The following is a 24,145-nucleotide window of genomic DNA, read 5'->3' on the forward strand; positions in this document are numbered from 1 at the left end:
GCTCCAGCTAAAAATAACAAAAAATGCTGGATAGAATTAAAAAATAACATGTTTCAAAGCAATGAAGAGCTCACAAGGCAGTAAGAGAACGCTGAGTCCCAGAGGTGAGCAGGACACCAGGGCCCCTCATGCCCTGAGAGCACTGGCCCCACTAAGCCAAAAGGACCTTTGGTTTCACAGTCTGTGGAGTGAGGAAGACAGAGCCTGAAGCCCAGCGTTCGTTGAGGAGAGGAGACACAGGGGCAGCCCCCATGATGCTGGGACCCCAAAGGGCTCCACACTCCAGCTAGAGCCAGAGGAAACCCAGCCCCACCCCATCGGACCCTCACGGAACGGAGGGCAGGACACAGACCTCAGGCTGTACGCACAGGGGGCCGTGCAGGGTCTGAGGTCACTTGCAGCACTTGGGGGCCGTGGGGGCCGCAGAGGAGTCAGCGTGACCGCGGAAGGGCTCTGGCGGCAACTTGCCTTCCTCTTCCTCCGGGCCCGCTGAAGAAGGTCTCACACGGGGGAGAGCCGTTCACAGCTGAAAGTGACCAAGGACACTGATCCAGAGGCCAGGCAGGGAGGGTGTCTCATACCTCAGTGCCCTCACTTGTAAATAGGGGGGGCTAAGCAGATGTCTCCAAGATCCCCTTTGGCACAGGGGTTCCCTAGGGGTGAGGCTAAGTGTGCCCCCACTTTGCATGCTTCTAGGGTGCTTGTTCAGAGTGAAGAGGTGGGGACAGATGTGAGGGGTTAGCCTATCTCCTCCAACGGGCGCTGGAAGATCAGGGGTGGGGTGCTGCGCCCGGTCCCCAACTCTGGGGGCAGGCAATGAGGGGGTAAGTGTCTGTGGCCCAGACTTGGCCTTTGATGTGTGCATGGATGGGGGGGTAGTGGGGCTGGTAATAAGGGCCGCCAGGGAAGGAGGCAGGGGAGCCCCTGGGGGCGTCCTCAGCTTGACCTACTTGGGCCCCCATAATTGCTTCCTTCCTTCCATGGGAGAGTACAAATAGGGATGTCCTGTCTCTTGCCTCCTACAGCTGAAACGCCGACACCAGTGGTGAGTGCCAGCTGCTTGGGTCCTGCCCTGGATTGGGTGTTGGGCAGTTCGGGGTCTGTCTCCTGGCCCAGGGTCTGGGTCTGGGGGCAGAGTGGTGAGCACAGCAGGGACCAGAGAGGTGAGGGCAGGCAGATATGGAGGGCTCAGGGGTTCTTTGTACACTCAGGGGTGTGCAGAGCTGAGGTCTGCAGGGGTGGGGGCCGCGGGCTAAAAGCACTGGTGTTGGCTCCCTTTCCATGTTGTCCCCCACCCCCCCTCTTCCTGCTGAAGCCTGAGACAGGCCAGGGCTACGCCGGGAAGAGGAATCCCTCCAGTCTCCAGGCACCCAGCTTCTGAAAGATCAAGCGCGGTGTCATCAGCCCGGCTGGCAGGAGCCCGAAGGGCCGCTGAGCACCTCTGAGGTTGCTATTCCCTGGGTTTGTGGCCCTTTCCTCTACTGAGAACCCAGACACCCTGCGCCACAGGGCTGTCACAAAGGGACCGCAGCCCCCAGCCATGCGCGCCTCTCACTCCACAGGGCCCAGCAGAGGGGAATCAGGGAGAGAGCCCTGGCACTGGCAGCCGTGCTGCAGACTCCTGTCCGCTGGGGGACTGAGCAGGGAGGCCCTGGGCTCCCCTGGGAACAGCCCCGCCTCCCCTCCGGCTGGCTGTTTCCTACAGAAGGAGCTGGGATCCTTTAGGCCAGGGGGCTGTGTATCTCATGGGGTGGTTGGGGCTGAGCCCTTCCTGGGTGTCAGGGATGCCCAAAGGCAGAGAACTGGGGAGTCCTCAGGGATCCCCAGTATGGGGGTGCAGTCAGGGGACAGGGCACTCTCCCTGAGAAGTGTGCGGTGATGTTAGGGAAACGAGACCTCTCCCGGGAGAATAACAGTGGGGGCAGTAGGGGGAAAATTAGAAGGAGCCGGAGAGCTTAAGGGAGAGGGCTGCTCAGAGGAGGTGGAGCTTGTGGGGCTGGAAGCCGAGTGGAGATTAAGACAGGACTGGGAGCAGACCCTGGGAAGCACAGAAGACAGAGGTGCCCTGGGCCTCTGGTGTGAGTCAGCCCTTGTTCTCCCACAGTGAGTATGGCCACACCTCTGGAGCAGGCGTTGGCTACAGTCGTGAGCACCTTCCGGAAATACGCAGAGCTCTCCGGGGGCAAGCACGGGCTCTGCCAGGCAGGGCTCAAGGAGCTGCTACAGAAGGAGCTGCCCACCTGGACCCCGGTGAGCCCCCTGGGGGCCCAGGCTGCAGGGCAGCACTGCCTGGACTCTGCAGAGGCAGAGCTGGGGACAAGCCCCTGGCAGGTGGGGTACAGGCGAGGCTGTGGGCCCCTGAGTTCTCATCCGTGTTTAGGGAAGACAGTCACTGGACCTGCTGCTTTGCAGGGCTGCTGGGAGGACTGATTCACAGCACTGTGGAGAGTTCCTGACACATAGTAGGCACTCAGCAGCCAGCAGGGGGGTCTGAGAAGGAGGGTTCAGGGGACACTGAGGTTCAGGGGAGGTGTGGGACCACCCAGGAGGGGAGGGTGGGGTGGTGGCACGCTCTGTCCTCAACCTTGCCCCCCCCCCCCCCCCCCCCCGCACAGATGGGGCTCCGAGAGTGTGACTACAGTGCATTCATGAGCGTCCTGGACACCGACAAAGACTGCAAGGTGGACTTTGTGGAGTACGTGCGCTCCCTGGCCTGCCTCTGCACTTTCTGCCACGACTACTTCAAGGACGTGACCCCCGTGACCCCCGTGACCCCCTGCTCCCAGTAGGCTTTGCTCCTGAGGACAGGGGTCTGCTCGGGCAGGACCTGTCCCCCCACCCCCGTCCTGCACCTCCAGCATCCCAGCTAGAGAGTCACAAAGCTGCTGCCCCCTCCCACGGCCGTGACTGTGGTGGGGAAGGGCACATTCAACCCCTAATAAAGTGCTGGTGTCACTTGGTCTGGTTTGCTTCTTCTGGGAGGACAGCCGGGGCCTGGGGCAGAGTCTTCCCTTCTCTCTGGTCTCAGGGCAGGTGTCAGCTTGGCAGCAGCCTGGTCTCCAGCTCTGGCAAGAGCGGTGGGGTCAATACAAGGACAGCATCCAGGGGCTTTGGGGGGTTCTCTTTCTCCGTCTCTCTGGGGTCTTTGGAAGGCAGCTGTGCTCACCACTGTACCACCAAGGCTCTCTGGGGTCTTTGAAGAAGAAGCTCCCTTGGGCTGCCAAGGAGGACGCCAGGGCGTCCGTTCCCTGGGGACAGAGCTCAGTCCTCTGTGAGGCCGCTCTGAGGAGGAGGGTAGGGGTGGGGCGTAGGGGTGCGGCGGGCTTGTCCCTGCCTGGCTGTGGGAGCCCAGAGAGCAGAACTAATAGGATTAGGGTGTCTGAGGTCTGACCGGGGTACTGCTCCTGGCCAGGGAGGCGTGCCGTGCCCTGCATTGGAGGGGGAAGGGGACACCTGGAGACAGACCCCGCCCCTGAGGCTGTAGCCACGTGAAGCTCAATTCGGGTTCATACCGCACTCTGAGAAGCTGACCCCGTTCCCTGCCTTCCTTGTTTTGTGGGATTGCTCCTCTAACTTTGCACCCCACTGTGCCTGCTTCACCTTAACACCGTCCCGACTCCAGATGCCCCCTCCCCGGCCACTCTGGGTAGCTGCAGTCCATCCCTGAGCCCTGCACCTGGCTCCCACTCCATCACCGCCTCAGCCAGGACCTTCGTCCACTGACATGCCTGGGATGGTCCCAGCAGTGACTTTGGGTGTTGGCCTGTTCCTCCTCCAGACTCCCAGCTCCTGCCCTGGGCCTCACTCAGCATGTCAGAGAACCCTCTAGAGAGGGGAAAGGCAGCAAGAGCACTGAGCCCGGGTGCCCCCCCCCCCCCCCCCCGCATAGTTCCCGGGCAGCCACATTTCTAGGGCAAATCTTGTTTAAGGCTTTATTTAATTTATTCTTTTAAGCAGGCTCCACGCCCAGTGTGGGGTCACACAACCCGAGATCGAGAGCGGCACACTCTACCATCTGAGCCAGCTGGGCGCATTTCCAGGGCAATGTCTCACTCACCACCCCGTACCCCCTTTTCTAGGTGCCCAGTGGGACCACTTCCTCCCTGGCCCCCACACCCACGGCACAGACTTCTTCTGGCTCCTGAAAACTCAGGTTGTGCTGGGCCACCGGGGGGGTGCCCACCCTCCTGAGAGCCCTGCCTGTGTGGGCTCCCCATTGCCCAGTGTGCCAACCCAGGGCAGGGAGCTGAGTTTCCAGCAGGGCTGGTGGAGGGGCCGCAGGAGGACTGTCTCTCCCTCTTCCCCAACCCCTGCCATGGGCAGGGCCTGGCCAGGGTATAAATAGCACAGACCGCTGGGCTCTCCCCACTCTTCCCCTCTTCTCACCCTCTCTTCTCGTCTCTTCCTCTTGGCCTGGTGAGTCGTGGCCTCCCAACTAGCACACAGGGGCGTCGGGCCGAGGCTGGGGCAGGACACAAGGGTGTCAGGCCGAGGCTGGGGCAGGCTGGGCAGAAGGAGCGGCTGGTGGGGGCCAGGTGTGCTAAATGGGTCCAGTGTGAGATTCCGATGTGGAGGCCCTGGGGTGTGTGTGTGTGTATGTGCGTGCACCTGGGTGCATGCATGTGCAAGAGGGAAAAAAAAAACACACACACACAAAAGAAGTGCAGGTGGCTGGATCTGACCTAGCTGAGCGGTACTGAGATGCTGGCTTTTGCACATGCTGTTGCTGTAGTATGTGATGGTGTGTGTGTGGCATGTGGGTGTGCACATCGGCTTGTGTTTGCTGGTTGCACAAGCCTGTGTGTGCACACTCAAGTGTGGGGAGCCAAGTGAAGGCAACTGTGGCCGTTTGTCTGGTCGTGTCCTCTGAGCTTCTGCCCTGCACCCGGCAGCACAGCCAGAGGCAGCTCGCCTCCCCCCCCTGCATCCCTGCCCCCGCCACTTCACCCTGCCCCTCCCTACTCTAGGGCTTGGTCGCTGGTTTTTTCCGCTGCAGGCCCCTGGGCAGGCCTCCAGCAGCACCAGGGTGCGGCTGCTGTGGTCACGGGAGGCCTGAGTGAGGGGTGGAGCTGTCTGTTCGAGAGGCTCAGCCTGAGGGAAGCTGGGGAGTTTGCTGCCTGAAGCATCCGCTTCCCACTGTGCACCTTCCCCACCAGGAGCTGAACCCCACCGTTCTGGGGTCCTCCTCTGGTGGCAGCAGAGTGTCATCAAGTGCTCCCTGAGGGATGGGAGTGGGATGAGACATTCTGACATTCTGAACACAAAGTTGAGGGTGGGGATGGGGAAGCTAAGGGTGTCTCTGGGACCCTGTCCTCAGATCCTGACTGCCACCATGGCGTACCCCCTGGAGAAGGCTCTGGATGTGATGGTGTCCACCTTCCACAAATACTCTGGCAAGGAGGGTGACAAGTTCAAGCTCAACAAGTCAGAGCTAAAGGAGCTGCTGACCCGGGAGCTGCCCAGCTTCTTAGGGGTGAGTGGCCACTGCCTGGGAGTAGGCCCCATGTGCCCCCTTCCCCACAGAGGAGGGGCAAGGCCTGGGTGGGAGCTGTAGCCACAGCAGGCATCTGTCACCGAGATGGGGAAGTTGGGGCAGAGAGTTTGCCCTGACGGCTTGGTTGGAAACACACTGAGCACCTACTGCTCTCTTCCTAGAGCCCAGCAGGAAGAGGGCTGGGAATGAACAGGTAGGTTGCGGACCAGACTCTGCCAGGTGCTTTGCACAGCTTAACTGAAGGGAAACAAAAGCTCAGAGAGGTTAAATAACTTCCTAAGGTAGGCAGAGTGCAAAGCCGAGACCCGCGAGTCAGGACTGTCCTGTTGCCATCAGCCCAGCAATGAACAATTTTTGAGTCTGGCTTGTGAATGTGAAGACACAATTATGGAGACACATGCTTACTGCGCCCCCCTCCCCCTGCCCCCAGCAATCACAGCTCCCATCTATATCAAACTTTATGCAGTTTATGCGTTACTTTCTAGGTGCCTGAGTAGCTCAGTAGGTTAAGCATCTGACTCTTGATTTCAGCTCGGTCATGATCTCATGGTTTGAGGGTTCAAACTCCGCATTGGGCTCCGTGCTGAGTGTGGAGTCTGGTTGTTATTCTCTCTCTCCCTCGGCCCCTCCCCCCACTCGTGGTGTCACCCCCCCCCCCCAATAAACAAATAAACATTGTACATTTACTTTCGTGACTATTGTCTGACTGGATTCTTGAAACAACCTTGCGGAAGACACTGTGGTCCCCCTCTCCAGCTGCACCCAGGTACTCAGACTTCCTCACCCCTCAGGTTGACCTTCTGTGGCCCCAGCTTAGCCCCTGAGAGCCCAGAGCAGAGTGCCCAGGGCAGGCCTCCTGGGAGTGGCTGCACTCCTGTGCCCCCATCTGGAGATGGAACCCTGGTCTAGACTCGGCTCCATCCAGGCTTTGTGGTTCTACTTGTCGCCTCTTCCTTGCAGAAAAGGACGGATGATGCGGCCTTTCAGAGACTGATGAGCAACTTGGACAGCAACAAGGACAATGAAGTGGACTTCCAGGAGTACTGTGTCTTCCTGTCCTGTGTCGCCATGATGTGCAACGAGTTCTTTGAAGGCTTCCCGGATAAGCAGCCCCGGAAGAAGTGAATGGCCGTCATGCGGGTGGGGGGCCTGCCAGCTGGGGTCTCACCTGTTGGCAGTGGCCACAGGGCCTCACCCTGGCTCCAGCAGGTGTGTGCACGATGTGGATAAGTTCAATAAAGATTCTTGGAAGCTTTGAGGCTGACGGTCTGAGACTCTGAGTATGGGTGGGAGTTGAGGGGCATGTGGGGGTAGGGAGCCCTGGCTGTTGGCAGCTGTTTTGTGCGGAGCCAACTAGTGAAGGAAGGAAGGGGTGAGTGGAAGGGCGTCCATGTGCGTGTGTGCGTGATGGAATTGACTAAGGGGCCGAGGGCAAGGAAAAAACCCTCTAAGACTTGGAACACCCCAGCTGGGGGGTCTTGGCCAGCGCACTGTCTCCTCCCATCCCAGCCTCACCTCTGGAGGGACTGAAGGTCACATCTGCTCCTGGCTGGGGTCTGGAATGGAGTTTGGGCATGCCTGGGGCGGGGGGCGGGGGGAGGGCTGAATCAGGAGGGCCCTGCCCTGCCAGGCCCTGCCACCCTTGGGAGGCCACACCATTGCAGCAGGCTGAGGATATCACCCTCTCAACCTTTGTTCCTGCCCCCAAAACCGTGGGCTGAGGGCTGTTATCACTTAGGATCCTGGCCCTTCAGAGAAGGACAAAGGGCCTCAAAGGGGCGACAGGAGGGTGGAAGTGAGGGGGTTGGGGGGTGACCATAATTTTTGAGATGAAATTCCAGACACATGATCTGATAAATGAAATGGGAATTTTCCTTCCCCCAGAAAATATAAGTCATGATGTTCCTTCCCTTCGGATTAAAGGCTGGTGGGTAACTGACCCCACACTGCTGGCCGCCTGGGTGGTCTGAGGGCCTTTCAGAAGGAGGCGGGTAAAGGTCGTGTCCAGCAACAGGGGATTTTGGTTTTCTCGACCTTTCAAGCTTTCCCTTTTCTTCTCATTACATTCTGTTTTTCTCTCAAGTGTCAGAGGAGTGGGGCAGGTGACTCAGATGTTCCCTGAGTGTGACTGCAGAGGCCCGCGTAGGATTTCGGTCCAGGAAGAAGCCTGCCTCCTCCCCTTCTGTCTCCCCCTGGCTGCCGTCTGCCCTCCGGGGAGCCTTCTCCCGCATCATCTCTCTGCTTCGGAAACTCCTGTTGCTCAGCGACCAGTCCCTGTGGCCTCTCCAGACCTGCCAGCTGGGGCGGGGGTGGGGGGGGGTGAGGGCAGCGAGGAACACCCAGGCAGGCCAGGGGGAGGCTGTGGCACCCACAGGCGCGAGCCCCTAATCGGCCGGCTCTGCTCTCAGAGAGAGAGAGGGAGAACAGAGGGTGGAACGATGTCCCTCCTGTGATTCAGGCAGCTCCCCCTGACTCTTGCCCCATTCATTCCTGCACCCTGAACCTGTTTCCTCAATCCGCAGCCTCTACCCATCACTGGGCCCTAACTCTTCCTGGGTCCCTTCCCTGCCCCTGATTCTAAGTCTCTGACAATTCTTTTCCACGAACACGAGTGAGGTTTAGAAGAAATCATTCATTTAAAAGCCCTTTAAAAACCTTAGGCTCCATACTTGCTAATGACCTTGACCACGCCCTTGGCAGGAAACATCTCCCCTTCTGACCCATCTCAAGGTGTATCTGCTCTGCTCCCGGTGTGGGTGGGAGGGCCCCAATGTGGAGAGTGACTAGGGCATGAGGAGATACACTGTTTTTGGCCCATGCTTCCTGGGTCTTTTTTCCAGGGATTTTGGTTTCTCTTCCATCCTGTTGTCCCATCAGATTGTGAGTGGTGATCTGTGGTTGGGAAAACAAAGTTTCTGGGACTGAAGATGTGTGTGCCATGATGAACCCTACATGCTCCCTTCCCCTCTGTTTGGAAACCAGGAAGGTACTGGCAGAGGGGTTTCTCCCCAGCCCCATCCCAAGAGGCTCTGACTCCGGCCTTCTTAGGTCCCTGCCCTTCTCATTGGCTCTTTCCTTCCCCTGGTTTCCTGGGGACCAGAGCAAGGGAATAAAGGCAGGGAGTAGTGGGAGGGGGACTGTTTCTGCTGTTGTCTGCCCTCTCCTTCCCTGGTGAGTCCTTCCTTCTCACCTCCTTGCTCATCTGTACGGTGGGGCAAGCTGGGCGTTGAGGCCAGTGGGTGACAGGCTGTGGTGACCACCAGCAAGGAAGACCTGGCCTGATGAGTGGGCATGTGCTCAGGAAGGAAGGCGGAGCCTGGAACCGTGGCTGTCAGAGTTTCTGGAGAAGTGGCTCTGGGCACCGAGGTGTGATCGGAGCCGCCAGGATGCTGTTGCAGACGCCCAGAGGCCCTTCCCTCCGCTGTGGTCCTGGCTGAGTCTCCTGGAGCTGGGGAGAGGCTGAGGTTTTGGGGTGGTAAGAGGTGAATGACAGATCCAGTTCAAGAATCAAAAGGTGGGCTTTGGGCTGAAGGCAAGAGCCAGCTGCCTCCTCCTTCTTGCTCTGGACTCCACACAGATTTACCTGGCGCCCCCAGGTTCCTTGGGTGTTGTCCCTTTCTTCAAGTCTGGTGGGGAGTGGTTTTCAAGTCTGAGTCATGGGAGCTCCAGCTGCCACTTCCCCTGGTGGGCATGACAGTGCTGAGGGACACAGGGGACCCATTCAAACCCAACCTCTGGATCCAGCTTTCAGAGTGATCCTGGAGATTTCAACAGTGCCCGCCCGCCCGCCCCTGCCCCGCTGTTGGTCTGTGTGTGCAGTTCTCAGGGCCAGAGACTGGAGACCAGCTGGACAAGTCCGATGACCTCTCCCCAGTGTCCTGCTGAGATATTATCTCCCAGTTCCAGCCCCAGCCCCCTCCAAACTCTGGACTCTCTCTTTGCCCTGTCCTCCACTTCTATAATGGGACACTCCCCACTAACAGGTGATTCAGGCACCCAGGCCAAGGAGGGTGATTAGGGTGAGGGCTGCCTCTGACAAACAAGTGCCCAAGCTAGATGGGCCAGGGACCCTTCTCAACTCATCATCTGCCTCCAGTTCATCTTCTGGGGAAGTCCTCTTGTCACCTGCCCCTAGAGCCCTCTTCCAGCATCTCCTAAGCAGGAGAGTGTGTAGGCTCCTTTGGGGGATGGTTAGTCTCATCGTCCCGGCTCTTCCAAGTTTGCCTTGGGTCTTATTACAACCTTCCCTGGCACATTTGGGTCCATTTGTTGGTAGATTTCTGTCTCATCCAGGGTTCCAGTTTCTGGTCCTTTAGAGAAAGCCTTGGGGCTGGGCTGGTGATGGGGAAGCAGAAAGTCCGGTTTCCGGAGGATGGTGATCCTCTCCTCCCGCTTCACCCTCCAGAGCCACACACTGATGGAGACACCTCTTGAGAAGGCCCTGACCACTATGGTCACCACTTTCCACAAATATTCGGGGAGAGAAGGCAGCAAACTGACCCTGAGCAGGAAGGAACTCAAGGAGCTGATCAAGAAGGAGCTGTGTCTTGGAGAGGTAGGTGACCTCACCCCCACCCCAAAGCCCGAGTGCTCCCTGTGTACATCATGGGGGAGGAGGAAAGAAGGGGAAGCACCATATCACTGTCAAGGGCTCCCCTCCTGTGATGTTGGAAGCCCAAGCTACAGGGACACACATCTGCCCTCCAAGTGCTCTAGTCTCAGCCAGGAGCAGGATAGCTCAAGGGAACCATCAGAGACCTAAAGCAGAGCGTGGACATCTTGGGCCAACAGATGCAAGAGCTCTATGCTGGGAGATGAGTTGTGTTTCACTGGGAAGGAGGAAGGGTGGTGTCCAGAGGGTGCCTTACATTCCGTGTGAAAGTTTAGAAGTCAGAGAGCCTTCTGTGTTGAGGCCAGGCCCAGGCAGCCATGGAAGAGCCTTTGAGAGGGATCATGGGGGATGAGGGGCGAGGGTGTCCAGCTCGAGCTGGGTTCAGCTCAAGGCCAGGGCCTGCACCTGACTCTCCATGTCTCCAGGACTCCCAGCTGGCACTGACACAGAGACAAAAGGGGTCATTCTGCTAGTTGTGACACAAGGTTGGAAGGAGACAGATTGCTTCTTGCCAGATGGTGAAGGTGGGAGGTAGCTGACCAGGGTGGGTGGGAGTGAAGGCCTATGAGGAAATTACTATATTATTTTTACAGTTAAAAAAAATAGAGGCTCAGAAACATGATCCAACTTGTCCGAGGACACTAGTGAGAGGCGAGTACTCCCTTTTTCCTTGAAAATCCAGGGTGAGGTCCTTTCTGGTCGCATCCTGAACCTTGGTGGACCTCCCCAGAGAGACTCTCTCTGAGTTTGGCCCTTTGGGCAGCGACTGGAGCAGGTGTGGGTATCACTGAGCCTACCCTCTGCTTTCCCGCCAGGTTGTCTGCATCCTGGAGTTAATGAGGGCAAAGGAAGGGGCACGGGTCCCTTAGGGGTTAATTACAGGGGGACAGAATCCCTGGGGGAAGGCCTAACTTTAACAGGAGCCCAGACTGGGGACAAGGATCTCGTCACAGAGAGGCTGTTTCCATCTCCATTTGTCCTGACGTCTGTCTCCCGTGGGAAAGTGGGAGCTGGGGGCAGTGAAGAGGGGAGGGCAGAGTGTGTCTGTATTTTCTTCCTGTCCCACCTGAGGGCCCTGTCTCCACCCTCTTGGCGGAACAGGACTGGGAGAGCAAGGGACCAGACAGGGTGTAGCTGAGTCAGGGACTCCAGTCCACACGGCTGGGCTGCAGGCTCTCCCCGCAAGGGAAGGCTGGGGCGGCTGCTCAGATCCAGCACGTTGATCTCAGGACGTGTCGTCCGGGTCGGTCCTCAACTATCCTCTATGGGGTAAGCCTGAGACTTGGATCATGCTCAGTACCACGTGGTCACCAGGACATTTCTGCTAGACATTGTATAAAATGTAGAGACTGTTTCTTTGGATGGTGGAAAGTGGTGTGGAAAAGGGAGGCTGGATGGGCTTTCCTACTGACATTTGCTTAGATTCAGGAGTCAGACCACTGAACCCTTGCATGGTTCCAGGCCTGTGCTGGGTGTGGGCTGGGGGAGTCTGGGGGTCGAGATGTTCAGAGTGCTGCTGACCCCGCTGAGGGTCACCCTGAGGCTGCCCCGAGGGGGTGGGTGGCACAGTGCAGTGGTGAGGCAAGGCTGGGCAGGGTGGCTGACCGGACCCTCTCTCTGGGCTCTCTAAGAAGATGAAGGAGAGCAGCATTGATGACCTGATGAAGAGCTTGGACAAGAACTGTGACCAGGAGATCGACTTCAAGGAGTACTCAGTGTTCCTGACCACTCTGTGCATGGCCTACAATGACTTCTTCCTGGAGGACAGCAAGTGACCAGAGCTCAGCCCCTTGCCCATGGCCTCTGTAGCTCCTCTCACAGACCCTCTGTGGACCCTTGCCCTCCTCTCCCTTCCGGACAGACCCTGCTTCGGCCTTCCCTTCTGACAGGGGAAATAAAAATGTTTGATTCCAGGCTGGTTTTGAAGATATCTTGTCCACCTGGGTTGGGGGTTTGTGGCACAAGGCAGAGCTTCTCTTCCAGGGGGTTGAGAGCCTCTGGGGTTAGGGTCCTGGGCTCTGCCCCTACTTCCTGCCCTCCTTCAGTGTGGATGTCACTGAGTTTACTGGGCTTCCAGAAAATGGGGAAGTTGGGCCAGGTTTTCACTCGCTTCCAAGAGAAAGCTAAGGGAAGAGCTTGGGGAGGGGCGGGGGGGGGGGGAGGCTGGGGTGTGGCTCCTGAGTGCAGCTGTGGGCAAGCCAGTCCGAGGCCGCAGGAGGCCACCCTGACAACACCCTTGCCAGCCCCCTTTCCGTCTCCCCCAATTCCCCCTCAGCAGCAAGCTCCTCCCCCCCCCCCCCCCCCAATCTGTGGGGTCCAGTGCTTTCTGCTGTCCCCACTTCCCTTTATGAAAGTCCTTTCTCAGGAGAAGATCTGGAAACCTTTTCACTGGAGCGTAAATAACTAAGGCCAGGGCCAGTGTGCACACAAAGGCGGGTGGGGGGTGGGTACTGCAGGTGGGATTCCAGGTGGGGGGGGCGCGGAGGTGCGGAGGGCGCGGGGGCGCGGGGCTGCGGGGCTGAGGGGGTGCGGGCTGAGGGCTGGGGAGGAAGAAGGGTTGTGAGAGTGGTGCTGGGAGTTTTGCCGAGGCGTGGGCGCTGTAGATACCTTTAAATCGAATCCCGCAGACCCCTGGCTGCCCCCTTCCTTCATCTAGGGCTGATCCTGAACACCGTCTGGGGACCCCAGCCCCCTGCCCCGGGGGCTCGATGTCCCTGGATGCAGCGACCTCCCGTAGGATTCCCGTTCTTCCACCGGCTCTTCCAGCCCCGGAACCCGGAACAGCCCCGGGCAGGAGGGGGGCCCCCCGGGGGGGGTGTGTGTGTGGTGTAGACGGCTGGCGCCCGGCGGGCCTCGGCGGAAGGGTGGGGTGGGGGCGGGGCTGGCCTGGGGAGGGGGGCGTGACCGGGGGGGTGCCCGGGGCCCCGGGGGTGGGCTCTGGCCCGCCCGGCCTCCGCTCCCCGGCAGCTAAAAGGCGCTCTGGACACCGCCCCGCTGGTCGCTCGACGCTCTCCGGCCGCGCGGTGAGTGCCCTGGGGTGAGTCCGGCCCGGAGCCGGCGGGCGGCTTCCCCGAGTGCGCCCCGGGCTGCAGGCGGGTGCGCCCCGGGAGCGTCGGCACCGCGTGTGTGCTGCCCCCCAGCCCCCTTCTCCCCAACTTGCGGGACCCCTGGAGGCCGGGTCTCAGCTGGTGCCCCGTTTGCGCCCCGACCACCTCTCCTCCAGGACTGAAGTCCGCCTCTCCCAGCCTCCCCCCAACCCCTCCCCAACCCCCCCCCCCCCCCCCCCCCCCCCCCAGCCCTGGGCTGGCTCCTGACTCCTGGGCGGCTGGGCAAGGCAGTCCCAGGCGGGATGGTGGGGGCCGAGCTCTGGGGTATGTGGGAGGGTGGGAAGGCCCTGACCAGCCTCTCCACCCCAGCTCCCAACCCAGCACCCAGCCATGGCATGCCCTCTGGATCAGGCCATCGGCCTCCTCGTGGCCATCTTCCACAAGTACTCCGGCAGGGAAGGCGACAAGAACACCCTGAGCAAGAAGGAGCTGAAGGAGCTTATCCAGAAAGAGCTCACCATTGGCCCGGTGAGGTTCCCCCCCCCCCCCCCCCCCCGGGCCCCAGAAGCAGGATCAGGAGAAGGGGAGGTGCCATGGGACTCACAGGTATCCACGTCCTGGGGCCCAAGTCGCATACCTGACTGGGACGGTTGGTCAGTCCCCCAACGCAGCCCCGTGCAGCCCCGTGCTCGCTGTCCCTGAGTAACTCTGCAGGAGCGAGCAGTACGAGCAGTACAGCCAAGTGACCCCGAGGTGGACAAGCCAGCACAGGGCCACTTGTGTGAGGGAGGGGGAAAGGGAAAGAACCCAGGGCTCTCACCATTGTTGAGTCTGGATTTCCCATTCTAACGTGTTAGAAGCTGCAGGATGCTGAAATCGCAAAGCTGATGGACGACCTTGACCGGAACAAGGACCAGGAGGTGAACTTCCAGGAATATGTCACCTTTCTGGGGGCCTTGGCTTTGATCTACAATGATGCCCTCAAGGGCTGAAAATAAATCAGGAAGGTGGAGACACCCTCTGTCGGTCCTAAGTCAAATCCAGTGGTGGGTAATTGTTCAATAAATACCTTTTTTGGTCAAGTTTTCCTCTGTCCTGGCTTCCCAGTGATTTGTTCCCCTCGGTGCTGCACCAGCCATCATAGGGTTTGCTCATGGTCACCTCTATGAGTGACTCAGCGATGTCCCCTGCCTGGGGCCACCCTAACAAGGCCACTACTAACTCATAAGGTGCCTTTACATCAATTAGAAAAGGGTCTCACTCGGGGCGAAGACATCTTAAGCAAGTCCCCAGTTAGAGGGTCCCCAGCAGAGGGGGTTCTGGGATGGGAGTGCCGAAGGAGATGGTTCCTGAGCCAGGCTGTGCTAGGTCCAAAGTGGGGCAGACATAGTCTGGCCGGGGTCCCTGAACACAAAGCTCTGTTTTGTTCTGAGTGTGCTGAGGGGAGAAGGGCCGTGGGGTTGGACCCATCCACTTTCTCACCACGGTGAGACAGAGCAGAGGGCACATCTGGCCCAAAGCTTGGCTGGAGAGTGTTCTGAGGCCCTGGAGGACACTGTATGGCTGAGTCCACAGCAGCTGCCCGTGGCCCAGTCAGAGCTGGGGGGCCTACTTTAGGAGTCTGTCCCTGTATTTAGGTACAGAGTCCTTTGTGTTGGGGGTGGTGATCTGAGGAGCAGGTACCTGCACAGACAAATCAAGGGGTGCTCAAGAAGGGAGCAGGGTGGGGGTGCTCACGAAGGAGGCAGGGTGGGGTGCTCACCAAGGGGGCAGGGTGAGGGGTGCTCACCAAGGGAGCAGGGTGGGGTGCTCACGAAGGGGGCAGGGTGGGGTGCTCACCAAGGGGGCAGGGTGAGGGGTGCTCACCAAGGGGGCAGAGTGAGGGGTGCTCACGAAGGGGGCAGGGCAGGGTGCTCACCAAGGGGGCACGGTGAGGTGCTCACCAAGGGGGCAGAGTGAAGAGTGCTCACAAAGGGGGTAGGGCAGGGTGCTCACCAAGGGGGCAGTGCGGGGTGCTCACCAAGGGGGCACGGTGAGGTGCTCACCAAGGGGGCAGAGTGAGGGGTGCTCACGAAGGGGGCAGGGTGAGGTGCTCACCAAGGGGGCAGAGTGAGGAGTGCTCACAAAGGGGGTAGGGCAGGGTGCTCACCAAGGGGGCAGGGCGGGGTGCTCACCAAGGGGGCACGGTGGGGTGCTCACCAAGGGGACAGGGTGAGGGGTGCTCACCAAGGGGGCAGAGTGAGGGGTGCTCATGAAGGGGGCAGGGCAGGGTGCTCACGAAGGGGGCAGGGTGAGGTGCTCACCAAGGGGGCAGGGTGAGGTGCTCACCAAGGGGGCAGAGTGAGGGGTGCTCACCAAGGGGGCAGGGCGGGGTGCTCACCAAGGGGGCACGGTGGGGTGCTCACCAAGGGGGCAGGGTGAGGGGTGCTCACCAAGGGGGCAGAGTGAGGGGTGCTCATGAAGGGGGCAGGGCAGGGTGCTCACGAAGGGGGCAGGGTGAGGTGCTCACCAAGGGGGCAGGGTGAGGTGCTCACCAAGGGGGCAGAGTGAGGGGTGCTCACCAAGGGGGCAGGGCGGGGTGCTCACCAAGGGGGCACGGTGGGGTGCTCACCAAGGGGGCAGGGTGAGGGGTGCTCACCAAGGGGGCAGAGTGAGGGGTGCTCACGAAGGGGGCAGGGCAGGGTGCTCACCAAGGGGGCACGGTGAGGTGCTCACCAAGGGGGCAGAGTGAGGGGTGCTCACGAAGGGGGCAGGGTGAGGTGCTCACCAAGGGGGCAGAGTGAGGGGTGCTCACCAAGGGGGCAGGGCGGGGTGCTCACCAAGGGGACAGGGTGAGGGGTGCTCACCAAGGGGGCAGAGTGAGGGGTGCTCACGAAGGGGGCAGGGCAGGGTGCTCACCAAGGGGGCAGGGTGAGGGGTGCTCACGAAGGGGGCAGGGTGAGGTGCTCACCAAGGGGGCAGGGCGGGGGGTGCTCACCAAGGGGGTAGGGTGAGGGGTGCTCACGAAGGGGGCAGGGTGAGGTGCTCACCAAGGGGGCAGGGTGAGGTGCTCACCAAGGGGGCAGGGCGGGATGCTCACCAAGGGGGCAGGGTGAGGGGTGCTCACCAAGGGGGCAGGGTGAGGGGTGCTCACGAAAGGGGCAGGGCAGGGTGCTCACGAAGGGGGCAGGGTGAGGTGCTCACCAAGGGGGCAGGGTGAGGTGCTCACCAAGGGGGCAGGGCGGGGTGCTCACCAAGGGGGCAGGGTGAGGGGTGCTCACCAAGGGGGCAGGGTGAGGTGTTCACCAAGGGGGCAGGGTGCGGGTCCCTGGGGGTGGGCCAACTGCAGGTTCAAGTCTTTCAGTCAATACTGAGCTGGCCCATCCCTGCAGCCTCAGCATAATGACTCACCCTTGGAACGCAGCCTGGCTCTCAGCCCCGTCAGGGAGGGTGACTAACTGAATGATTGAGTCCATTGTTTGCATTTGTGTTTTCAGGGTTGGGGGTTCGGGGTGAACTGTGTCTCAGTCACTGTGCTCAGCCCTCCAGGCCTAGTCTGAGCCAGGTCAGCGCCTCTGTTTTGGGCACCTCAGACGGGGGCCATGTTCTCCTTCCTCTGTCTCTTCCCCACTTCCCTGGGGGCCCAACTAGTGGAGTTGTCTTCCTTCTCTGTGGGGAAGCGAAGAGGGCAACTAGCCCCTCCTCTCATCGTCTCTCCTGCCTCCAGGGAGTAGGAAGTGACACTGGTGGGAGCAGGAGAGACCCAGGGTCCCCGAGCTCCCTGAGCTCTGGGTCTGCAGGGCGTCGTCCAAGCCTTGCTTGGCTCTATTCAACTCCCTCTGGAAAAGCACCTTCCCCACCCGCAGTGGCTGCCAAGTGGTGGAGCCCGCGCCCTCGTGTGGGCAGAGAGCAGGTTGCTGGGCGAAGGTGGGATCGGTCTTCTTGAGCCCTGGGGAGGGCGCGGGGGGATGGACCCCACAGCTCTGGCCCTCATGGAGCCCTTCTTAGGAGGAGGGAGATGGGACTTGGCTGCCCAGGGAATGTCAGCAGGGGATCTTTTGGCTCCAGCAACTGACTCCCACATAAAGCCCCTCGACTTTGTCTAAGACGAGCCTGCGCGAGTCAAGGAAAGAAAGGCGACAAATAGAATTTGAACCCCGCACCTCCTCTTCCCTCTTTCAGGGGAAGACTTGGTGCAAAGAGGGAGGAGGAGCTGCTCAGGCCAGTCTCAGCCCCGCGTTTCCAGAGAGCCCTAGTGGCTGGAGGGCCAAGAGGCGGAACACAGCCCACCTGCTAGATCAACAGCATATGGCCCCCAGCTTCTGCTTCTCCACGGTAGTGGAGGGAATGGGCACATGGATTTAAAAAATAAAACAAACCCCAAGTAAATCGCAAAACTTTTTGTTAGCTTTAAGGGTGATTAAAAAAATTTTTTTTAAATGTTTAATTATTTTTGAGAGAGAGAGAGAAAGAGAGAGCACAAGCAGAGAAGGGGCAGAGAGAGAGGCAGACACAGAATCCGAAGCAGGCTCCAGGCTCCAGGCTGTCAGCACAGAGCCCCATACGGGGCTCCGGCCTCGAACTCACAAGCTGTGAGATCAGACGTCCTGCCGACTGAGCCACCTAGGCACCCCAATTTTTTTTTAAGATTTCATTTTTAAGTAATCTTTACCCCCAACTTGGGGCTCAAACTCAACCCTGAGATGAACAGTCTCACACTCTACCGTCTGAACCAGCCATGCACCTGAGGGTATGATTTTAAAGGTTTTTAGGGGCCCCTGGGTGGCTCAGTCAAGCATCCGACTTCAGCTCAGGTCATGATCTCACAGTTCCGTTCGTGGATTAGAGCCCGACGTGGGGCTCTGTGTTGACAGCTCACAGCCTGGAGCCTGCTTCAGATTCTGTGTCTCCCTTTCTCCCTGCTCATGCTCTGTCTGTCTCTGTCTCAAAAATAAGTAAACATTAAAAAAATTTTTAAAGGTTTTTTTCTTGGGGGGGGGATGGTGGTGGGAGGAAGCAGTATTTCTAAAGGAATCTGGTAGGTGAAGACATTAAACGTGGATTCGGGGGTAGAAATGAGCACGGACTGCTCATTTTTATCTTGTTTGCCTTTAATTGACGTAAAATTGAAGTAAGCCCTGTGTGCTCACTCGGTGGTGTGGGCGTCTGGGCTTAGAGGAGAGGGAGACGTTCAGAAGTGAGCCGGGGGCTTCATTCATACTCTGTCCCTTTGCTGAGGCTGATCTGGGAAGTCCAGTTCACCTGCAGGTGGGACGGTGGGAGTGGCTGTGACCCCATTCCCGTAGCTGAGGCTCTTTCCCCCGTGGATGACCCCCTTCGTCCTAGTCCTCCCGACACCCTGAAGCTGAAACCACAGGGCAGCCCATTTTGTAAGCTGGGACGGGGCCAGGAAGAGGGTGCAGAACTGAGTCACAGGACGTAGCTCTGTTCCCTGTCCAACAAATCTGAAATTGTTAAAGATAATGCCACTTTACATTTGTGTAGCACTTTTACTTTTATAAGACACTTTTGTATCCGTTGTCTTTTGTGAGCCTCAGGTTTGTGTGTAGTATGTATTGTTAGCCCCATTTAATGAGTGAAAAGACTAAGTTACAGGTAACTAAGAGCCTCTACCTGGGGGTGCGGTCAGAGCTTGGCCGTCCCCCTCCCCTCAGTTCACTAGTGTGCATTTTATCATGACGTAGTTTGGCCATTTTTGCTTCATCTTTTTCTTTTACATGTTTTAATTGTGTACAAAATGATCTATGGAACACATCTAAGAAATAAGAATCGTGCGCAAAACCCTTGAGTTTAAGAAATGAATGTTACTTTTACTTTGCAATCCCCTGGATAGCCTTCCCCATCTCATCTCCCTCCCTTCCAGTGGAACCACCGTCTCGTCATTGTGTTTATCATTTCTTCTTTCTTCAATAATAATTTTTGCTCCTGGGGCACCTGGGTGGCTCAGTCAGTTAAGCATCCAACTCTTGATTTCTGCTCAGGTCATGATCTTGCAGTGCACGGGATTGAGTCCCAAGTTGGGCTCTGTGCAGACAGTGAAGAGCCTGCTTGGGGTTCTCTCTCTCCCTCTCTCTCTGTCCCTCCCCTGCTCACGTTCCTGTGTGTGAGAGTGCACTTGCAGTCTCTCTCAAAGCAAATACACATTAAACAAGAGAAGTGTTTAAAAAATATTTTTGCTACTAATATTTTAGTATTAAATACTAAATATTTAATCTTCTGTTCCAGAAAAATGTATTAAAAATTCCATCTGTTCATCACTCTGTAATGTCCGTTGTGTAGTAAATGTAGGAGAGTCTGTTTTCAAGCTCTCTTTTCTGTTCCATTGATTGCTCTACTTCTATGCCAATGCCACTCCATCTTTAAAAAATTTTTATATTTCTGTAATAATCCTTGACACGTGGTGAGGCAAATCTTTCACCGTGCTCTTCATTTTCAGGGATATCTCTGCTATTCTCTAATTAATTAATTAATTAATTAATTTTTGGATTCTACTGCTTCTGTCTTTATTTTCCAGAAGGAAACTGTCCTCAATCTTCTAGTCCATTAAAAACCTGCCATGTGTGATTGTGTCATCCTTGATGATCTTCCCTGTAGATGACACAAATGGCCGCACATTGCTTCAGTCCACTGGACAGTGTTCAGGAGCATGTGATGCCATGGGCCACTCTCTTTTGCACATCACACATTACTGGCTTGGTTTGCAACACACTGCAGGCTCTGGTGTTTCTTGGTCCTCTACTTTAAAATATACACGTCAGCGTGATCTTGTTAAGTCCCACAGAACAACTTGTTGGGGTTCTGTTTGACATTGCATAGATTCTGTGGATCAGCCTGTGGAGAATGTTGAATCTTCCAATCCATGAACATGGTTTACCTCTCTATTTATTTAGATCTTTAATGTCTTTGAATAGCATGTGATCATTCTCACCAATGCACACTTAATTGTACAATTTATTGACATTGTTGCAAATGGCATGTTTTAAAAAAAATGTTTGTTTTTGTTATTGGTATAGAAATGTAATTGAGTTTCTACATGCTTAAATATAAAACAAAACAAAACTTACCATTTTAACCATTTTCAAGTGTTCAGTTTTGTAGTGTTAGGTGTGTTCACGTTGTTGGGCAACAGATCTCCAGATCTCTTTCATCTTGCAGAACTGAAATTCCACATCCATTAAACAACAACTCCCCATTTTCTACCCCTCACCTGGTCTCTGGCTCCAGCATGCTGCTTTCTCTTTCAGTGAATTTGACTGCTTTAGATAATTCATGTAAGTGGAGTTATACAGTATTATCTTTTTTGGTGACTGCCTTATTTCACTTAACATAATGTCTCCAAGGTTCATTCATATATAACATGCGACAAGATTTCTTTCCTTTTTGTTATTGAGTTTTGTATTGATTTTATATTCAGAAACTTTGCTAAAGTTGTATTATTTCTAACAATTTAGAATCTTTTGGGTTTTCTTTAGAGCCAATTATTTCAATCTGCAAATCAAAATTTCCCTTTTTCTTTTATAATACATATGACTTTTATTTATTTTTCTTTCCTATTGCTTTGGCAAGGACCTCTTGTATTTTGTTAGTACCTTGTTAAATAGCAGTGTTGGTGGATACACCTTTTTGTTTCTAATCTTAAAAGAAATACTTTCAAATGCTTCACCATTAAATGTGATATTTACTGTAGTTTTTTTTTAAAGAAACTTTAATCAGAAATTAAAGTTCTTTTTATTCTGTTTTCTGAGTTTTCATTTAAAATCATGAATTTATATTTTTAAAATGCTTTTTCTGCATATATTAAGACAATTGCTTAATTTTCTCTTTTAGCTGTTAATGAATTATATAACTTTATTTTCTTTTTAAAAATACTATATTTTTAAATGTTTATTTATTTTTTGGGGGGAGGGGAAGAGAGAGACAAGAGGCAGAATCCAAAGCTGGCTCCATGCTGTCAGTGCAGAGCTGGCCTCAGAGCTTGCTGTCACAAACTGTTAAGATCATGACTTGAGCCGAAATCAAGAGTCAGACACTTAACTGACAAAGTCATCCAGGTGTCCCTATAACTACTTTCTATCATTAAACCATTTTTATATTTCTGGGATAAACCCATCTTAGTCATGACGGGTCAGTTTTTATATGTTGCTGAATTTGGTTTGCTAGCATTGTATTTCAGATTTTTACTCTTGAGTAAGACTGGTTTATAATTTTCCTTTCTTGTATTATCCTTGCATGTTTGGATATAAAGGTTATACTGGCCTCATAAAATGAATGGGAGAAAGTTTTCTATCCTCATTTCTTTCTTTCTTTCTTTTTTTTAACTTTTATTTATTTAAGTAATCTTTACACCCAACATGGGGCTCCAACTCATGACTCTGAGACGAAGAGTTGTGCACTCCTCCAACGAAGCCAGCCAGGCGCCCCTTTCTTCCTCCATTTCTAAACTTAAGCATATTGTGTAGAAACCTGAAATTTGTTCCTTGAATGGTTTTCATGAATCTCATTGGTAAAATCTGGCAAGAATTTTCTTTGTCATAGACTTTGAACTACTGGTGCCATTTCACATGGTCATTGAGCCATTCAGTCTCTCTACTCCCTCCTTGTGCCAGGTTGGTGAGATTTTTCTCTAGGAATTTACCCATTTCATCTACATTTTAAAATTTATTGATATAGGGGCACCTGAGTGGCTCAGTTGGTTGAGCGTCTGACTTCAGCTCAGGTCATGAACTTGCGGTTCGTGAGTTCAAGCCCCACATCGGGCTCACTGCTGTCAGCCTGTCAGCACAGAGCCTGCTTCAGATCCTCATTCTCCACAGCTCCCTAAATAAATAAATAAATAAATAAATAAATATTTATCGATATAAAATTATTCATTATATACTCTTATTATTTATATACTGGAAACATGAAAACTCCTCTTTTGGTTACTATTGTTAATTTGTGCCTTTCCTTTCTTTTCATTTTCTTTGAATAATATTGTTAGAGGGATGTCTTTTTTTTCCTTCCAGTGTTTTTAATAAACTAAGTTTGGCTTTATCAATTCTATTGTATTTTTGTTTTATATTTTATTAAATTATGCTCTTTTATTTTCTTCCTTCAGCATAGCTTGGATTTATTTTGAGATGACTCATTTATTTGTAAAATTTTGTCTTTTCTAATATGTGACCTTAGGCTGTACACTTTCCTCTAAGAACTGTTTTTGCCACACCCCAAAATATGTATATTGTTGTATTGTTGTATATAAATATGTAATTGAATTGTTAAGGTCTAAGCATTTTCTAACTTAATTATGATTTTCCATCTTTTAATGAATACTTTTTAAAAGCCTATATTTGTATTAAAATATTTAAAAGTCTATAATTTTCAAACATATGCCATTCTTATAGGTATCCATTTGTTATTAATTTTTAGCTTATTTAAATTGTAGTCCCATAACAGGTATGACATCAATCTTATGAAATGTGTTGAGATGTCCATTCTCCTTCTAGCATGTAGGCAATTACATAAAAGTGTGGAGCTTCAGAAGAGCATGTATTCTATAGTTTTCTATTTCCTTTTTTCTTATGGAGATTTTTGTCTGCTTGTTCTCTGAATTACTGAAAAAAGTATGTTGAAATATCTCTCCACGGCTGTGAATTTATGAATTTCTTGTTGTAATTCTGTTAATATCGGCTTTATATATTTTGAGGCTATGTTATTAAATGCAGAAAGTTCAGAGTCGTTATGTCTTTGGGGGATTTTTGTATTAATATGTGACTATTTTATCTTTAATAATGCTCTTTATTTTTTTTAAGTTTATTTATTTGTTTATTTATTTAAAGACTCAGAGAGTACTAGTGGGAGAGGGGTAGAGAGAGAGGGAGAGTGAGAATCACAAGCAGGCTCTGTGCTGTCAGTCCCATGTGGGGCTCAAACTTAAGAACTGTGAGATCATGACCTGAGCTGAAAGCACTGGTTATGGATAGTAAGAAACCCTCTTTACGGCTCCGAAGCATTTTTCAGGAATTGAAGACAACAGATGAAATATTAAAACAAAAGATGCTTCCATTGCTCTTCTTACTCAAGAAATTCCAAGGTTTTTGGGAGTTCTGAGCCAGAAACTGGACAAAGTCTAAGTATAAATGAGAAATATACGTTGGTCATTTGAATGACCAAAAATACATATTTCTTATATCACAACATCATACTCCTCTTCTTTTCTCTTTCAGTGTTGGGTTTTTAATATTTATCTTTATTGATTTTGTCCTGAATGTATACATGAGGCATTGCAGACAGAGACAAGATTTCTTATTAACGACCTTAAATTAAGTACATAACCAAGGTGTCAGGGCTGCCTTGGCTCAGATGTCACCCTGGGCCAGGCCACATTCGGGGAGCAGCATCCAAGGCTAGAACAAGGAAAAATGATTTTTCTTTACTTATAAAGGGGGTTTAAAAAGAGAGAACAGGCCACAAATGGAGTCAATAAACCAAGACTTAACACCTGACCCAACTGCAGCCTCAACCTTTCCCGGGAAGGTGAACTTTAGCTAGTCAATCTGGAATTATCTGGCCAGCATTAGTGAGGTGATCACTGATAGACCCTGTCTGTCCCCTATACGAAGATGAACTTGCCTCAAACAATCCCCCCCCCCTGTTTTTGGTAGAAATGTCTTTTTCTTCTGCCTTCTTCTGTCTATAAAAGCCTTCGATTTTGTACAGCTCTTTGGAGCTCCTGTTGGATGGGATGCTGCCTGATTTGTGAATTGTTGAATAAAGCCAACAAGATCTTTAAGTTTTACTTTGTTGAATTTTGTTTTTTAACAAGGGGAAGAGGGCAGTTGTCCTCTTTTTTTCTGAAAGAGTCTCCTTGGAGGTATCACAGGCCTGAATCTTAACACCACCCTTTGAAATGTGAATAAAATTTATCCAGGAAGCAAACAGCCCTGGTTTAGGTCCCAGAGATGTCTCTAAATTCTGCCTCTTCATCTCTTTTGAAGTATAAATACCTAGCAC

General features: G+C 54.0%; 4 protein-coding genes across 7 annotated transcripts; all 4 read left to right on the plus strand.

The window, feature by feature from the left end:
• Positions 1–805: 805 nt before the first annotated feature.
• S100A3 (S100 calcium binding protein A3) lies at positions 806–2,955 on the plus strand. 3 transcript variants are annotated; one of them, XM_058700780.1, is made up of 4 exons: positions 806–824; positions 1,026–1,045; positions 2,105–2,250; positions 2,616–2,955. In XM_058700780.1, exons 3-4 carry the CDS (start codon positions 2,110–2,112, stop codon positions 2,787–2,789), a joined length of 315 nt encoding a protein of 104 aa, XP_058556763.1. In that variant the 5' UTR covers positions 806–824; positions 1,026–1,045; positions 2,105–2,109; the 3' UTR covers positions 2,790–2,955. The 3 variants fall into 3 exon arrangements, with proteins under 3 accessions (XP_058556763.1, XP_058556765.1, XP_058556764.1); XM_058700782.1 differs by lacking the exon at positions 806–824 and adding an exon at positions 1,316–1,461; XM_058700781.1 differs by lacking the exon at positions 806–824 and adding an exon at positions 1,316–1,446.
• Positions 2,956–4,292: 1,337 nt separating this feature from the next.
• On the plus strand, positions 4,293–6,752 carry S100A4 (S100 calcium binding protein A4). The gene is made up of 3 exons (XM_058700700.1): positions 4,293–4,416; positions 5,318–5,473; positions 6,455–6,752. The coding sequence occupies exons 2-3, from the start codon at positions 5,333–5,335 to the stop codon at positions 6,617–6,619; spliced, it is 306 nt and encodes a 101-aa protein (XP_058556683.1). The 5' UTR covers positions 4,293–4,416; positions 5,318–5,332; the 3' UTR covers positions 6,620–6,752.
• Positions 6,753–9,803: 3,051 nt separating this feature from the next.
• On the plus strand, positions 9,804–12,019 carry S100A5 (S100 calcium binding protein A5). The gene is made up of 2 exons (XM_058700806.1): positions 9,804–10,049; positions 11,738–12,019. Exons 1-2 carry the CDS (start codon positions 9,867–9,869, stop codon positions 11,879–11,881), a joined length of 327 nt encoding a protein of 108 aa, XP_058556789.1. The 5' UTR covers positions 9,804–9,866; the 3' UTR covers positions 11,882–12,019.
• A 980-nt stretch (positions 12,020–12,999) lies between these two features.
• On the plus strand, positions 13,000–14,235 carry S100A6 (S100 calcium binding protein A6). Of its 2 annotated transcripts, none has more exons than XM_058700804.1 (3): positions 13,000–13,129; positions 13,523–13,681; positions 14,011–14,235. In XM_058700804.1, the coding sequence occupies exons 2-3, from the start codon at positions 13,544–13,546 to the stop codon at positions 14,143–14,145; spliced, it is 273 nt and encodes a 90-aa protein (XP_058556787.1). In that variant the 5' UTR covers positions 13,000–13,129; positions 13,523–13,543; the 3' UTR covers positions 14,146–14,235. The 2 variants fall into 2 exon arrangements, with proteins under 2 accessions (XP_058556787.1, XP_058556788.1); XM_058700805.1 differs by having other exon boundaries at positions 13,119–13,143.
• Positions 14,236–24,145: the final 9,910 nt, after the last annotated feature.

This window comes from Neofelis nebulosa, chromosome 15 (genome assembly GCF_028018385.1).
Source record: "Neofelis nebulosa isolate mNeoNeb1 chromosome 15, mNeoNeb1.pri, whole genome shotgun sequence".
NCBI lineage: Eukaryota > Metazoa > Chordata > Mammalia > Carnivora > Felidae > Neofelis > Neofelis nebulosa.

Excerpts from the sequence above, each read along its gene's own strand:
- S100A3 (XM_058700780.1), top strand. The coding sequence starts at position 2,110 with ATGGCCACACCTCTGGAGCAGGCGTTGGCTACAGTCGTGAGCACCTTC. Across the intron at positions 2,251-2,615 it reads AGCTGCCCACCTGGACCCCG|ATGGGGCTCCGAGAGTGTGA; the intron begins GTGAGCCCCCTG and ends CCCCCCGCACAG.
- S100A4 (XM_058700700.1), top strand. The coding sequence starts at position 5,333 with ATGGCGTACCCCCTGGAGAAGGCTCTGGATGTGATGGTGTCCACCTTC. Across the intron at positions 5,474-6,454 it reads AGCTGCCCAGCTTCTTAGGG|AAAAGGACGGATGATGCGGC; the intron begins GTGAGTGGCCAC and ends TCTTCCTTGCAG.
- S100A5 (XM_058700806.1), top strand. The coding sequence starts at position 9,867 with ATGGTGATCCTCTCCTCCCGCTTCACCCTCCAGAGCCACACACTGATG. Across the intron at positions 10,050-11,737 it reads AGGAGCTGTGTCTTGGAGAG|AAGATGAAGGAGAGCAGCAT; the intron begins GTAGGTGACCTC and ends GGGCTCTCTAAG.
- S100A6 (XM_058700804.1), top strand. The coding sequence starts at position 13,544 with ATGGCATGCCCTCTGGATCAGGCCATCGGCCTCCTCGTGGCCATCTTC. Across the intron at positions 13,682-14,010 it reads AAGAGCTCACCATTGGCCCG|AAGCTGCAGGATGCTGAAAT; the intron begins GTGAGGTTCCCC and ends CTAACGTGTTAG.